This window comes from Melanostigma gelatinosum (genome assembly GCF_949748355.1).
Source record: "Melanostigma gelatinosum genome assembly, chromosome: 9".
NCBI classification, from domain to species: domain Eukaryota; kingdom Metazoa; phylum Chordata; class Actinopteri; order Perciformes; family Zoarcidae; genus Melanostigma; species Melanostigma gelatinosum.
Genome location: NC_136642.1, coordinates 28332831 through 28349853, shown reverse-complemented (window position 1 = coordinate 28349853; position 17023 = coordinate 28332831). Strand labels below are relative to the sequence as shown.

Genomic DNA, 17023 nt, shown 5'->3' with positions numbered 1-17023 from the left:
TAGGCTGGCCGGAGTGGAACACCTGATGCGGGAGGTCTACCTCCCCCTGTCAGGGCAGCTGAATCCAGCCCAACCTACCCTGGTCATTTGTATGGCGCTTGCACGCCTGGCATACACAGCAGCTGGAACATCCACCTGTGAGTGCCTTCTTCAGGCACCTTCCCGCCCTCACCACCTTTTCTGTTCCTCCCTCCGAGGAATATCTGAGGGAGTTGCGTGCATGGTGGAGACACCAGGGCTCTCTCCCGCCTTACATCAGACCATGCAGGAGGTGGCAAATCTGGCCTTGCACGTATGCCAGCCAGTTAGACGACTATGGCGTCCATCAGTTTCCCCTGAGGAGACTCTGAGGCCCGATGCCAGATGCCCTCGACCCAATGTCGGGTCAAAGATGACCTGCTATCCAGGGCTTATGACACAGCTGTGCACCGTATCGACAACTCCCTCTCCCACCTCATGCTTTCCCTCGCAGATTCTCTGCAGCGGGCTACTTCGACGCTTCTGCTCAGTGATGCTTCATTGCAGGCGTTTGCGCTCATATCGAGGGAACGTGGATGTATGATGTCCACCCTGGTTCAGACTCGCCGCCAGGTTTGGCTGGCGCAGTCACCCCTATCTGAGAAATGTAGGAGGACCCTCCATACTGTCCCAGTGGAACCTGGTGAGCTGTTCGAGTCAGCTGCTGTACAGGCGCTTCAGCGGACTGTTAGAGCTAGCCAGACCAGGCAGCAGATCTCTGGTTTTTGCAGGGACATGCCTGCACCCCCAGACCTAGGGGTCCCACTTTTGGCCCACAAGGCCGTTTTCTCAGCCTCCAGCTTACCCTAGTAGCCGCAACAGGCCTCGGCGTCCTGCTGAGAGGCCGGACCGCTACCTATACAACCCTACTTACGTCCCCGTCCCCCCCGGCAGGGGTGCCAGGAGATGTCTCCAGGCCGGCTGTCGGGGTTCTTTCTCCCATCAGCGGATTTCCAAGGGAGAGTGGTTCACGTCTATCGACGCCTGTTCCCATGGTGCATCACCACAACTTTCAGTCCTGGGTGCTTCCATTCGGACTCTCCCATCTCCCCATGGGTGTTCACAGTGTGTTACTGCTGTCCTTTCCCCCTGCAATCGCAGGGCGTGAACATACTGCCGTACTTAGACGACTGGCTGACCTAGGCGCCATCCCGGCTTCAGGCGCCACAGGACACTGCTCGCCTTCTCTCACGTGGCCCGGTGGGCCTCAAGGTGAACATGGAGAGGAGCTACCTGAGCCCTTCTCAGAGCATAACCTTCATTAGTGTGGCCCTATGAGGGCCTGTCTGTCGCCCCAGCATGTGGCCAACGGCCCCCACAACCTCTCCCTCTTCCGAGGGGGCAGACGGTTGCCCTACATCCTTTTCTCCGACTATTGGGTAAACTGACAGCTGCCTCAACTGTCGTTCCCTTGGGTTTGCGGATGGCTGAACAGCCTCCACTTGGATGCCAAGTGGCACAGATACAGGGCAATAATATTATCGAAACAGTGCCTATTCACTATCCCCATGGAGGGAGTGCATATCTGGCGAACAGTGTCCCAGGAACCGAGCCCCAGGGGCTCAGTTCCATTCCACCAGGAGATTGTCACAACAGATACCTGCCTCTCCAGGCGGGGTGCAGTGTGACAGAACAGGACAGCCTGGGGGCAGTTGTCTGCTGAAAGACCGCAGGTCCAGGTTCTAGAGCTAGCGCTCGAGCACTTCCTTCCATGTTTGAAGGGAAAGCATGTGCTTGTCCGGTGGACAGCACCTCTGCTGCGATTTCCCATGAACTATCGATGGGGCACCAGATCTGCAGAAGTTGCTACGGGGATCACCGTGGCCTTCTGACTTGGGAGGCCCCTCGCCTGACCAGCCTGGGGGCAATGTACCCACCAGGAGAATGGAACAAGGTTGTGGTTTTCCTGTTCCGTTACAAGCCTCCACCGTGAGAGTGGCGGCTGCATCCAGACGTGTCGACCCACTGCCCCCACTGGGTCTCCCTGACGGAGAGGACCAGCCCTCTGGGTCAAGATGCCCTGGCTCACACGTGGCCAGAGGATCTTCTTATGCCTTTCCACCATTCCCTCTGCTTTTGCTATGAGCTTGTCAGAGTTCTTCCCCGACAGGGGGGATCTCCTGTCGCAACTAGAGGGTCGGATTTGGCATTCCAATCCCTGCCGCCTTCAATTAGGGGTCACGGGAGGGCCCGACCGGATGCTGAGTGGCTGCATAGAACCAGTCTGACGGACTATTCTGAATGCCAGTGCGTCTACCTGCCTGCAGTACAAGAAACAGGTGGAAGCTGTTCTCCGACTGGTGTGCGGCTCAGAACAAGGTCCCAGTACAGCGCCCCGTGCCTGCTGTACTGAGTTTCTACAGTCCCTCCTGGATAAGGGCCGGTCTCCCCTGCATGGGACCTACCCTTGGTACTGGACACCTTATGCTTGTCTCCTTTTGAACCCCTGGCACAGGCGGAGCCGAGATGGCTATCGGCAAGACGGTTTTCTCCTTGCTGTCAATTCAGCTCAATGTGGGGGCGAGCTGCATGCCCTATCAGTGGAAGAATCATGTCTGAGGTGGAACTCAGATGGCTTGGGTGTCACTTTCTGGCCTAAGGCAGTGTTTCTCCCAAGGGGGTGGATACGTTCACATATAAACCGGCCTATCCAGCTGGCAAAGTTGACCCCCCCCCTCCCCCATCGGGAGAGGAGAGGTCAAGGCTGCTGTGCCCAGTGTGGGCCCTCAGAGCTTATGTGGAAGCCACCGCCTGCATAGTCAGTTATGGTGAGCCTAAGAAGGGCTGTGCTCCTTTTTAAAAAAGGAAAAACAGCACCTGTCCCACTGGATAGTGGAGGCCATTGCCGATACATACAAGGCGAGCGGCTGCGCTCGGCCATCCGGGGTGAAGGGTCACTACCAAGAGTGTCTCCACACCGAGGGCAAGCCTTAGTGGTGTGCCTGTGGGGGATATATGTGCGGCGGCCTCATGGGCATCACCAAACACTACAGAGTTAACGTTGCCAACCCTCACCCACTGGGGAGGGTTCTTTGGCCAATTTTCTCTGCCGGAGCTATAAGAGGTAGTTACTGTGCTTCCTCGTGACTCTTTTGGTATAAGTCATCCAGTGTTAAGCACTGCCTCTGGCGGTCAGTAAGGATGAAATAGAACGAAAGTTACGAATGTAACTACGGTTCTATGAATCCTGGATGACCGCCAGAGTTCTTGGTCACTCAGAATCCCGTGAACTCGCGAGAAGATTCCATAGGACTGAGCTCAGGATGACACCGGAACTTATAGACGACGGGGGTCATCCGAGGTCACACGTGACTTTGTTGATATAAATATTCGACCTGCGCATGCGCGCGACGGAAGATATCCAGTGTTAAGCACTGCCTCTGGCGGTCATCCAGGATTCATAGAACCGTAGTTACATTCGTACCTTTCGTTAACAGGTGATCTCCACACAAATGCATCTGTGGTGGTTGTTACGACCGCTGAGAATATGTCGCTCTCCTCGTGGATGTCTTTGTTTCCGTTATCTTTACAATATCAAATCATATCTGCTTTGTCTTACGTTTCAATTGGCGGTTGTTGATGTTGAAAACAGCCTTTAACTTTTTAACGTAAAAGAATAGAATACATAAGGGATTTGAACTCATAACACTCTGACGTAGACGTAGCAAAAAGCATCACATACAGCAGCCATGTCTAGAAACAGGAGGCAGCCAGGTGAAGGTGTGACCACACTGTAGACCTGAAGACCATGTTGTCGTCTCTGGTCTTTATGGAGGACCAAACATGTCTTAAGTATAAATAAATAAATAGACATATTTAAATGCTGAAATTAATAAATAAATGCTGAAATAAATACTGACATATTTAAATGCTGAAATGAATAAATAAAAGAATAAATAAATGCTGAAATAAATACAGAAATATTTAAATGCTGAACGAGCAGCACTAATGGCTTCCACCGTCTGCAGCTGGGACTGCTGTGAGACTGCTGTGAGACTGACTGCCTGTGAGTGCTTTGGGACTCACGGCAGCTCGATTTGTCGCTAGTAGCCTTTCACAAAAAAAGTCGCCAAGAGGATTTGGAAAGTACCCACGACAACCACACACACGTTCGGCTGAAACTCCACACTTATCAGGGTCGCTTCATAACTTGAAACACCGGCTGCAACCAGTGAAGCTATGTAGACGGTGATTGATTGACAGGCAGCCCCAGAAGCACTGACCAATCAGAGCAGATTTAAAGAGACAGGCACTGAACAGAACTTTGCAGACTGTAGGTAAGAACAGGAATATGCCGGCAGACAGTATAAGAAGAATGAAGTGCTGTGTGAACATTACAGCATGCAAACATAGTAGAAATCAAGCCCAACATGAGAATACTAACCGGGCTCCATTTGCTGTGCAGTGGTTCTGGGAGGTGGTGAACAGTCTGTCCCAGGAGGAACGGGTTCTTCTGCTTCAGTTTGTCACTGGAAGGTTTGTCTTTCTGATTTGTACTGAAGATCTTGAAACAGAAGAATGTGTGAATGTCTGTGAATCAGTAATAAGGGATGGTTCTCTATCAGTTCCAGGGTTCCGCATGGTGGCTTTGCCTTCCTGATGGGTGGCAGTGGTTTACAGAAGTTCACCGTTGCTGCAGTGCCCTTCTCGTCCAACCTGCTGCCTACCTCTAGTACCTGGTAATGAGTGTTTCTCTGTCTCTTTCTACAGACTTCAGTTAGCTTTCAGTAAGTCATTGGTTCCCCATAGAGACCTTCGGTACTGCACATCTTACACCTCGTCTTTGCCACGAAATTTCACCTTAACCAATCCTTAAAAGTATTCTGAAAATAAGAATTCAGTTTGGTATTAATGTCAAATTATTGGCATCTAAGACAATTATTTCATCTCCCAACGAACTTCTCTACAAGAACGGCTGGAAACCAAGTAGATAGTCGTTAATAGTATTAATATAAATATACTATGTTATGTATTGATACATTTTTCTGGTTGCCAGCATGAATATCTCAACCTTTGAGTTCAACCAGTTGCTTGTGAGTATTTGATCAGACTACAGACTTCCTGCTCCTAAATTCAAAGGACTGTAGTGATTGAATTCTATCACAGTTGACTTTGAACAAAGTATATAAAATATGACATGAGCACTATTGCATGTCTTTGTACTCAGTCTGAGAGCCCTGGTTGAGTGCAATACATCCTTTTGTTTTGGCAAGATGCTGGGATTTTATTCTCCACTTGTGACGATCTGCGCTCAACTCAAATCTGTGCTTAAAGACGAAGGAATGAATAAACAGACATTCAGATGCAGTACAGGTTCCTCTGCACAGCTTAACATGACTCAGCACTAGAGGGCAGCATGTCTCTTCAGTGTGGTTGGGGCCGGGTAGTGGTGTCCTCTCCACTGATGGCAGTGTGAAAGCAGGGAGAGGGGTCTTTCTGCTACAATGTGCAGCAGGTAATTCATATGGCAGCAGGTCTTTCTGTTGGACAGGTATGAGTCGTCATGACGACGGCGGGTGATTCTTTTCCCCTCTTCTCCACAGTATCAACATGCTGAAACTCCCAGAATACCCAAGCCAGGAGGTCCTGAGAGACCGGCTGCTGGTAGCGCTGCATTGTGGGAGCTATGGCTACACCATGGCATAGGACCCGTCCCTGCTGCTGTGAGGGTGAGCTCAGCAGCACTCCTCCTCACACTCTCTTTGGAGCCACGCGCTGCTTTTGTTGGACAAAAAGAGGGAAATGCAGATTGTTCTGAATGCGCTGCTGGAGAACAGACTGAATGGAGACCAGAGGTTCTGTGCCTCAACTTCTATTCCTTTGATTGACGTTGGTATCTAGTCATTTATGCAAATAATAATTGAAAATCTTCTAAATTGGAAATTGAATTAAAAGGAAAAAAACAGCATTCATCCCATGAATCACAATAAAACATATTGATGCATGCTTACTGGATGTTGAACATGGATTTCCTTTAAGGGTCTTTCCAAATGTAGAATCAATCACAGCGATCACATCCAAATCACTGCTGTGTTTAATGGGCCATAATCAGGCCCACGCACCAGCCAGCTGCTAGAATTAGGGGTGTAATGGTACGCGTATTCGTATTGAACCATTCGGTACGAGGCTCACGGTTCGGTACGCATGACGAACCGAATACGTTTGGAAAAACCAGGTAGTCCCATTGAGATTAAAGATCTCTTTTGCAAGATGTAAGTAACAATACAAGATGTAAGTAACAATACTACATCACATTAAGGAGCAGTTTTTGTTTTTGATGCTTATGTGTTGCTAAGAAGACACCCCAGAAGATGGGTCACTCAGGTATAGTTCCATCATTGTTCAAAGTCAAAGAATAACTTTATGATGTTAGTTGTAATGAATAAATATATTTTAAAATCAAGTACATTTCTCTGGCATTTATAGTTTTCTACTGTACCGAAACGTACCGAACCGTGGCTCCACTGTATCGTACCCAACCCAACCGTGAGTTTTGTGAACCGTTACACCCCGAGCTAGAATACTACGAATCTCTTTTATTTCACCTGGTTGTAAGATGTGATCTTCTGTCAGCTCCATATTTAAACAGCTGGAAGCTCATTTCCACTACCAGAGGTTGAAGATGCCACGGTGACAATATGACACCTGGATGTTTTATACCAGATTGCAAGAAACCAAAACATTTTACTTTCTTTAACAAAATGAGCCAAACTTACAAAATACAGTAAAATCACTGCACTATATGACAAAAAGGTATGTGGACATCTGTACATACAAGTGATGCGTGATAGTTGACCGTGTCCCCGACCAGAGGCCTTCAGGCTGCAGGGAGGTGGAGCTGGCTTCATGTACTTCAGACACAAACTGTCTGATATTGATGTTGTCGTACTAAAACTGACCATCATTGGAGCTATGGGGCCCTGACACTAAAGTATGTTGACATGTGTTCACATATGCAAGGCTACAAATAGTAATTATTCTCATTTTTAATTATGATTATTTTATTAACACATGGTGGCTACTTTACAGCTTGGTTTCAGGATTTCTAGTCTGGATATATTTCAATTTAGCTCATTTTAGATGAAGAAAACTAAATATGTGCTTCAGTATTTCCCCAGCACAAGTGTAGTCCCATGTGTGCTGCAAGCTTTAACTGACCCGTGCACTGGATACATCTAATATGCCTTGCATTAGTTGGGGTGGTGGTGATGGATTCATAACTTTAGTATTTCTAAAATATAGACATTTGACCAATCAAATGATGACATGGATAGAAAATACAATTTAAAATAATACCAAATATTGCCCACTGGCTGATATAGCGGGTGCTCTCATTGCAGGAGAAAAGTAACATTTTCTATTATTACCAAAATAAGTGCACATTTTAGAATGCACGCCAAGGACACATTTCTCTGTATTTCCTTTGATTGCGAGTTGAATGTACTGTCCCACTGTGCTGGAACGTGTTGAGCTGTTGTATACTGTATGACCACGCCCCTCCATGCATGTGGTTTACTCTGGCAAATTCAGTTTTATCTTTGGAGTATTTTGCTGTCATATCTACTTGTTCCTGTTTAGTAGACTTTCATGAGGAGCAATACAATATGTCTACGTGATAAGTGTTGGCTCGCAGTGCCAAAAGACAAAGGCTGAAATCATTTTAAATACCTTCTTTAATTGGTATTTTTCCGACAAAAACATGCTGAAATTGTGGTTTTATTCTTCTAGAGAGGACCGTGCCATGACATTCCTTCTTTCCATTTGTAAAGGAAGTGTACATGTTGACTTCATATTTCATATTATCCATCAGTGTGGTTTTGAGGACCTCGTCTGAAATGCTTTTGTAAACTGCTGTTAATGTTGATTGAAAATTGATCCTTTGTAGATATTTCTGTAAATGTCTACTGTATCAAATGATGCATATTACCATTCAAATATGTTGTGCTTTGAGATTTTATCCAATAAAAGTAATTTTGGCAATCCTGCTCATGTTTGTGCGCGGCTAAAGAAGGAGGTTCTGAGAGTGAGGAGCAGGAGGAGGCGCTGATGTGCAGCCCTCTGGTGTGTTTGCCATGGAGCTGCGTGTGTGCCTGGCTGAACATATGTGGCCGCAGCGTGATGCTGTGTTGGGCCACCAGTGTAGAGCAGCAGGTCTACTGCAGCAGGTCTACTGCAGCAGGTCTACTGAGCAGCAGGTCTACTGCAGCAGGTCTACTGCAGCAGGTCTACTGCAGCAGGTCTACTGCAGCAGGTCCACTGAGCAGCAGGTCTACTGCAGCAGGTCCACTGAGCAACATGTCTACTGAGCAGCAGGTCTACTGCAGCAGGTCCACTGAGCAGCAGGTCTACTGAGCAGCAGGTCTCCTGAGCAGCAGGTCTACTGAGCAGCAGGTCCACTGAGCAGCAGGTCCACTGAGCAGCAGGTCTACTGAGCAGCAGGTCTACTGAGCAGCAGGTATACTGAGCAGCAGGTCCACTGAGCAGCAGGTCTACTGAGCAGCAGGTCTACTGGTGCTAAATGGCCCTGAACCAATATTCAATGAGTCCAACATCTGCTGCAGCGCTGTCCTAACAGTGCACTACACTATACCTCTGCCTCGCATCCTGTTCCAGTGTCAGACCAGCATGGCTTATGAAGACTGGAATTAATATCAACCAAAAGGCCTTATTAAAGCTTTGTTACATACATGTTAATCCTGTGCAAGACAGGAAACACTTCAGAGTACTATCCATCAAATGCAGTATAATGCATCAAATAAATACTTAAAATAAAGCACTTATGGAAGCAAAAAATCATAATATAAAATATCTTAATAGCAGCTAAATATTCAAAGGTGAAAAAAACATTACTGAGTACCACTAAAAAACATGACTTCATCTAGCTGAAGTCATGTTTTTGATTCCCGCTCTTTGAAATGGTTTGTGGAGTACAAACTGAAATCTTCAACATTTGAAAACCTATATTCAGGTTGCTGAGATTATGTTTGTCAAATCCTGATTTTATAACGTAGGTCTGGTTAGAAAAAAAAGAAAAGAAACTTATGACGTTCAGGCTTACAAGGATATGGCTTCCTCTTGTATTTTCAGTCGAATAAACATTTGAATCACTGACTGCTAGAATATAGATCATATTTGTATCATATAGTACTACTTATTGAGGTGTTTTATCTATAGCTGCAGGGACCCCCCCCCCCCTTCCTCTTCTTCTATGCCACCTCAGAGCACAGTTTCCCGCTCTTCACCGCCTGCACATGAAAACCAGCCTGACTTCCATCCTCATTTGAACAGCTGGCATTCAAACTCTCTGGTCATTGCAATCATCTCCCGCCCCCCCCAAACCCAACCCTGCCTTCCTCTCCGACCTATCTGAATTCCTTACCCAGCTCTGCTCCGTCTCACCTTCCATCCTGTTGCTTGGTGATTTCAACATCCACATCGACTCCTCAGACTGTAAAACAGCCACAGAATTTATGGACCTGCTTAAATGCTTCAACTTCATTCAACACATTGATTTCCCCACCCACAACTACGGTCACATCCGAGATTAGATTAGATTAGATTCGAAAACCTTATTAATTCCCAGTGGGGAAACTCTTTTGCGACCCAAAAACTCATGGAGACGACACAGTCCACAGTACACAACAGACAAAAACATATTACAAAGGATAAATAACACCAGACAATGCCATATAAAACATGATTGACATCAGAAAGATAAAAACCTATAAAGGTGTGCATTAAAAAATCGGACTGCTGCTGGAACGAAAGAGCTTCTTAGTCGTTCAGTAGAACACTGAGGAGTCCTGAGTCTCTCACTAAATGAGCTTCGGAGTCCATTGAAGACACCGTGTAGTGGACGGCCTTCATACAAGACAATTGTTTTTAACTTGGCCCTTGTTCGCTTTTCAACAGTGATTACAATTTCTATCTGCTGACCTGCAATAGTCACTAGGGAGACCTCCTCCTTCTTCTTTCTAAAATCAATGACCAACTCTTTGGTCTTTCCAATATTTAGTTTCAAAAAAATTTCATCACACCAGCTGACAAAAGACTCAACCTCCCGTTTGTAGGCCAGGTCGTTGCCTCGGGTAAGTAGACCAACCAGAGCAGTGTCATCTGAAAACTTCTGGATGTTACAGGACACATGGCTCTGCCTGTAGTCAGCTCTATAGAGTGAGAATAAAAAGGGGGATAAAACTGTTCCCTGTGGTGCTCCAGTTTTAGTTAAGATGGTGTCAGACAGTTTGTTATCAAGCCTGACAAACTGTGGTCGAGAAAGAAGCTAATCCAAAACCCAAGCAATAGTTGTGTTGTGCAGTTTAAAAGTCATACGTTTTTTAGCGAAAAGGTGCGGTTGGATTGTATTAAAAGCACTGGAAAAGTCAAAGAACATGATCCTAACAGAGCTGGCGGTTGTTGCAAGATGACTATAAATAGTGTGGAGCATAAAAAGTAGTGCATCATCTACCCCTACACCCTTCCTGTATGCAAACTGCAAAGGACCTTGGAAGACTGAGACCTGTGTACTCAGGCGACCCAGGACAACCCTTTCAAAACATTTCATTATGTGCGACGTCAGAGCTATAGGTCTCAGGTTATTAAGACCGTGACTCCTCACACTGGTTTTCTTTGGGATTGGGACCAAACAAGATGTTTTCCACATTACTGGAATTTTTGACGAAGACTCCTGCAACGAGTCCTTCTACTGCATCTGGTTCGTCAAAAAATCCAGTGCTGACCAGCTGTGCTCAGTCCTTCATTTTATCTTTTCCTTGTAGACACAAGGAAAATATTAAATGAAGGACTGAGCACAGCTGGTCGGCGCTGACCTTAAGGGTGCGTGGATGGACACCGTCAGGGCCTGCTGCCTTGTTCACCTTAAGGCGCTTTAGCTGCTGTCGAACCTCCTCAACATTTAGCACAATAGCTGGTCTACAGTCCTCAGGACTACTCAGTGCTAGAGAAGAGCGGATGCTCTCGTGAGATGCAGAGAAATCAAATTCATCAAACCTTGCAAAGAACTGGTTTGCTTCATTTACATTGATCCCAGCACCAGGGACGCTGGCAGAGCTGGTCCCATAACCAGTAATAGATTTCATGCCGTTCCAGAGGCCCCTTGTGTTACTGTTGGACATCTGTCCTTCAACCCTTTCCTTATATTTACGCTTACCTTGTTTGATGATTGCTTTTAATTCCTTTTGGGCAGTTTTAATCATGTCTTTGTCGCTGAGAAAAGCAGTTTTCTTCCTATTAATAGCAGCTTTAATCTCCCTTGTCACCCAAGGTTTATTATTAGGGAAAGTTTTTATTTGTTTACAGGGAATGATATTCTCGACACAGTAATTAATATAACTGGTGACTTTATCAGAGATGCTGTCCAGATCATTGTCATCCTGCAGAAACACAGTCCAGTCAGTGCACTCAAAGCACCCTCTGAACGGTTCACATGCATCCTCCGTCACACACCAACAGACTTGACCGTAACTGGCAGCTTCCGGATTAAAGGAGAGTAGCTGGGTGTCAATAATATCAGATTATGATCCGATTGTCCAAGAGGGGGAAGCATCTTTGAAATAAAATTGTCCTTAATGTTTGCATAAAACAAATCGAAGGTTTTGTATCACCCCTCGTAGGGCATGACACCATTTGTTGAAAAGAGGGTAGGGTGGCAGAGAGAGAGCAGTGATTAAAATCCCAATTTATAATAACCAGCGCGTCTGGAGAGGAGCGTTGCAGGTCATGGGTGACTCTTGATATAGTCTCTGTGGCCAGTTTCCCATTACCCGATGGAGGAACGGGACCTGGTCTGTTCTGGAATCACCATCCACCACCTCTCCGGCTATGACCTCACCATCTCCGACCATCTAGCCATCATCATGGAGATCGACATCCCCATCCCAGAACCCAAACTCATGCACACCATCACTCTCCATAATATCAAGTCTGTCTGCCCCTCATCCCTGTCAGCCTGTCTCACCCCCTCCCTTAGCCCCTCCCCCTCAGACCTGGTCAACCTCTACAATAACACACTATCCTCCTGCCTTGATCAGCTTGCCTCTCTCAAAACCACAACTGTCTCTTTCACCCACACTGCTCCCTGGTTCACCCCTGAACTCCGCATCATGAAATCCCAGAAACGCAGACTAGAGCGACTCTCCAACAAAACCGGCCTCACAGTTCACACCCTGCTTACAAGGAACACATACAGCAATACCAACTGGCTCTAAACTCTGCTCGCTCCACCTGCTACTCTGGCATCATCCACTCTGGTTCCGCCAACCCCAAGGTCCTCTTCTCCACAGTAAACAAACTCCTCAAACCTATGGACCATCTCTCCCACTCCTCCACAGCAGAGACATGTAACTCCTTCCTGTCATTCTACAAATACCATACGCATTGCTGGAGGACCTCACACTACTGTCTAAGGAGCTGAGGGGCTTCAAACAAGATGTGAAACAGGACCTTCGTGAATTTAGAAGCTGTAGTATTCTGTTTCTACTGACATGTAATTATTGTTATCATGTTTCACACTACGGCGCACATTGCTGACATCATCACAACATGACAGTATGAACCGGAAGTATCCAAGATACTACATCCCCCTTCTCTTGAAACAGAACATGGCTATAGCTTCCAAATGAAATAGTAAACATTATGCATTTAAACATTTCAGAAAAACTGCATATCGGCAGCTACGTATGCCAAATCTGCAAGAACACTGTTACTGAAAGAAATATGAAAACAATTTTCTCATCAACAGTTCATGTCTAAACGGCATTTCTACTGTTTCAAACTTAAACACTTTATTTCCATGAACATATCCTTCAGTTCTTTTCCTGTTGGGTATCACACGTCTAATATGTCTCTAGGCTTCACTATGCGGCCTGATCTGGTGCTAGTACAGTCTGGTGGCTGTTTGGGACCTGTATGACCTGCAGGGTCCTGCTGTACTGTTTGAGACTCAGTGTCCTCAGGTTCCACCTGGTGGTTGTTTGGTGGAAGTACTTGGCTTGTGCCACTTTCACACGTCTGCGGGTGACGCCGGTTACGCCTGAGCATGTGACCTCCATCAGTGCGAATGTTGTAGGACCTCTGGGTACCTGCTGGCTCGACTACTGTTGCGGGTTCCCAAGTCCCTGTGGGAAGCTGGAAACGGACCATAGCTCCTTCTGGTAGTGCCGGTAGTGTCCTAGCATTCCTGTCGTAGTATTGTTTTTGTCTCTGTTGGCACAGTTGCCTTCTGCTGTGAACTGCGCTGCAACAGACAAGTTCAGGTTGCAGTTGTTTTTCTGTGATTGGTAGGATTGAGCGCAGACGCCTGCTCATTAGCAGCTGCGCTGGCGACTTCAGTCCATCAACTGGTGTGTTCCTGTATTCCAGTAAACTGAGGTACGCGTCTGTCCGCTGTGCATGTGCTTTGTCCATGAGGGCTTTGACAGTCTGAACAGTCTTTTCAGCCAAACCGTTACTCTGCGGGTACAGCGGGCTGCTCGTGATATGCTCAAAGTCCCATGCGTGAGCAAAACCTCTGAACTCTTGTGAACCGTAACAGGGTCCATTGTCACTGATTACTGTCTGGGGTGTTCCAAATCTGGCGAACATGGACTTCAGCTTTTGGATGACAGTTGCGGATGTGAGGTTGGTGGTTTTTTCTGCCATCGTGATTGATGTTCTGTGGTTCATGTTTGGGTACGGATTGAAACTTGACTTTATAAACACAAATGATAGAGAATAATATTCAGATACTGTCGTTGAATGTGAACCGTTTGAATAACCTTGTTAAACGCCGGAAAATAACGACAAAATGAGGAAGGATGAGGCACAGATTATACACCTACAGGAGACACACTTGTCGAGTCAGGAACTTGAGAAGCTTAAGAGGTTTGGCTGTGCAAATACATTTTATAGTTCATTCCACCAGTGGTGACTGTTCTCATATTTAACTCAGTGAAATATGATTGTACTAAAGAAATCGTGAGAAAGAAGGCAGATATATTATTGTGAAAGGAAAGCTGGAAAACTAAAAAGTGACATTGGTGAATGTTTACGCCCCACCTAACATGAAAAGTCCTTTAGTACAGTGAATACTAATATGTGTCGGTGACTTTAATATTGTCATGAATAGTAGTCTAGACACAACAAACAATAAGAAAAACTCCAATCATGTCACAAAAATGATCAATACCGTATTTAAAGAATTTGGAATAGTTAATATTTGGAGAGAGCTGCATCCCACTAAAATGGACTATACACACTACTCAGCACCTAATAAAAGTTATGCTAGAATTGACTATTTGTTATGAATAAAAAGGACATATACAGAGTTATGGAGTGTGAAATTGGAGCAGCAGACGTGTTGGACCACTGTGCAGTTAAAACCTCAGGAGTAAAAAATGTTATGGAGGTTAAATATTGGAAGACTAAATTATAAGTCTGTTGTTGAGGAGATCAAAACAGAGTGACAATGGAGGTTAATTCTACCATCTTGTGGGACGCTCTCAAAGCAGTTATGAGAGGGAAACTCATTGCTAAGAGAGCAGCTATCAAGAGAGCTGAAGAAGAAACATACAAGAAGGAAAAGGAAAAACTGCTGGAAATCGAACAACACAAAAATACTCGCGACTCGACATTGCTACCAAAACTGTTACAAATTAGAGGCAACATAGATCAGCTACTAACTACAGAGATAGAAAAGACAACAAGATTTCTTAAAGACTCCTACTATGAGGTGGGACCCAAAGCAAATAAACTACTGGCAAAAAGACTGCAGAAACAACAGGCAGACAGGACAATCCATAAGATAACGGTTACAAATCAAATAGCCTATGAACCCAAGGAGATTTAAACCATTTTCAGGAACTATTATCAAAATTTGTAGCCACCCTCCATCCGCTGACGAGGACCAAATTAGAACTTTTCTAGAGACACTGGACCTACCAGTAATTGGGAAAGACCAGAATGACCCATTACAAAAATAGAATGGGTAGACTGAAAACAAATAAATCCCCTGGCACTGATGGTTTACCGGCAGAGTGGTACAAAACCAGTGGTGGGCCGTGTGTTTTATACCTGGGCCATCAGTGCTGTCCTACTACAGTTGAGCCACCTCCTAATAACCTCATTATGACGCCACAGCTACGGGTTATTAGGGGTGAACAATACACATATTCCACACGGTCCATTCAAATATTATTCACATCAGAGGGAACAATATTCACCGTATCATAAAAACGACACCATAGACACATGAACACAGTAGTAACGCTACTGCAGATGTAAAAACAAAAGCACTTACCAAAGCTGCTGTTCACTTAAAGACAAAGTCCATCCTCCTTTCTTTGATAACAAAGAGTTTAATACCGCGGTTGTACAGAGCATCGGTGCGGTTCAGTTCCAGCCAGAGGTCCTCCTGTGAACGTGTTCGTTGAGTTGTAGATCCACTCGGGTCTCAGCAAAAGTTTTCAAAAGTACTGTAGCTTGTAAGTGTCCTGTCGTGCTATAGTGTCGTGTTGCTGCCTTGGTTAACCAACTCAGGTTAGCATAGCGTAGCTCCAAACACCAAGACCATACCAGACCATAAGAGGTGACAAGAACCCGAAACCCTGTCGGGGGGTGCGGGGCATGCTCCCCCGGGAGAATTTTTATTTGAAATATGAGGTTCATATCAATACTTAATAGATTATAAATGATATACCTTGTGATAGGACATTTTGGTGTGCTAGTAAATTTCTACTGTGATTTAGTTTATGTGCCTTACTCACTCAAAACTATATGTGACATGATTGTGTACTGAGGAGAGTGGTGACAGGACCATATGGGGTATCTCTGTCTTTGCTTTGATGAGAGGGAGTGACTCAATGGGGGGTGCAGTTTCACCAGAGAATGTTGAGGTGTGAAGATTCCTAGAGATAATCAAAGGTAACAAAGACACGTGACTAGGCTCAGAAGAGGAGGGGGATGACTGGAGGGGTCAATGGGGAGCTTGAAACTGCTGATCAATTGTTATACTGTAAATACCTGATGTTGCCCCTACTGTGTGCTGAGATGCTTAAGAGCAGGAGACAAACTGAACTCTTGGCTCATCCTCGGCAGACTGTGCTGCAGTCAGTATGACGGTGAAGCATTCTGTGGCCAGAGAATAAATACTTCAAAGACAAACTTCTTCTCTCAGTGTTTCTTGTTTCAGTATTATAGGACTCACTTGGTATTGAATAGTTTTTCCACCACAACCTCGATTATTGCAAAAAGGTATGAGCACTTAATGAATGATATTATAGATGAAGACCAGACAGGCTTTATCAAGGGGCGCCAAACCCGAGATAACATAAGGAGAACCCTACATATAATTGAACATATTAACCATAAAAATATCAATGCAGCCTTGATAAGTCTTGATGCAGAAAAGGCATTTGACAGTGTAAACTGAACACTTCTGTATCAGGCACTTGAGAAATTTGGACCAAATAAAAAAGCTATTCAATGTGTTAAAACACTGATAGTATAGCATTAGAACGGTGTACCAGGCAGGGAGGCTATCTTTCACTGAGTATTTTTGCAATTTTTATAGAACCTCTGGCACAAGCAGTTAGGCAGAATAAAGACCATGACGGGATAAAGGTCGGGGGGAAAAGAACACATCATTGGGCTTTTTGCAGATGACTCCATCTGCTATTTAGAGGACCCTGACACATGCCTCCCTATATTAATCAACCAACTGGAGACGTTCGGCTCTTACTCTGGATATAAATTGAACTTGTCAAAAACAGAGATTTTAACACTGAACTACAAACCAACCGAAACTATACAACACACACTTAACTTAAATTGGAGTTCTAAAAGAATGACATATCTTGGGGTTACTATAACAAAAAGTATTGATGACCTATATAAAGCCAACTACAATAAAGTGGATCAGGACATTAGGAATTATATGGAGAGGTGGGCTGTTCTTCCACTGGATCTCAGTTCACGGATAGATACTATAAAAATGAGCATATTTCCAAGA

The 17023-nt window shown here is 45.4% G+C and overlaps 1 protein-coding gene across 3 annotated transcripts in view; it reads left to right on the top strand.

The window, feature by feature from the left end:
* Nucleotides 1-17023, top strand: part of hace1 (HECT domain and ankyrin repeat containing E3 ubiquitin protein ligase 1) — an 89534-nt gene that overhangs the window by 55774 nt on the left and 16737 nt on the right. For 2 of the 3 annotated variants that reach the window (XM_079274968.1, XM_079274966.1), the window contains 3 exons: nucleotides 4424-4494; nucleotides 4584-4697; nucleotides 5562-7957. In XM_079274968.1, the coding sequence (XP_079131094.1) occupies nucleotides 4424-4494; nucleotides 4584-4697; nucleotides 5562-5664 (288 nt within the window). In that variant the 3' untranslated portion in view covers nucleotides 5665-7957. Of the gene's footprint in view, nucleotides 1-4423; nucleotides 4495-4583; nucleotides 4698-5561; nucleotides 7958-17023 lie in introns of those variants that run through there. The other variant, XM_079274967.1, reaches the window with a different exon arrangement.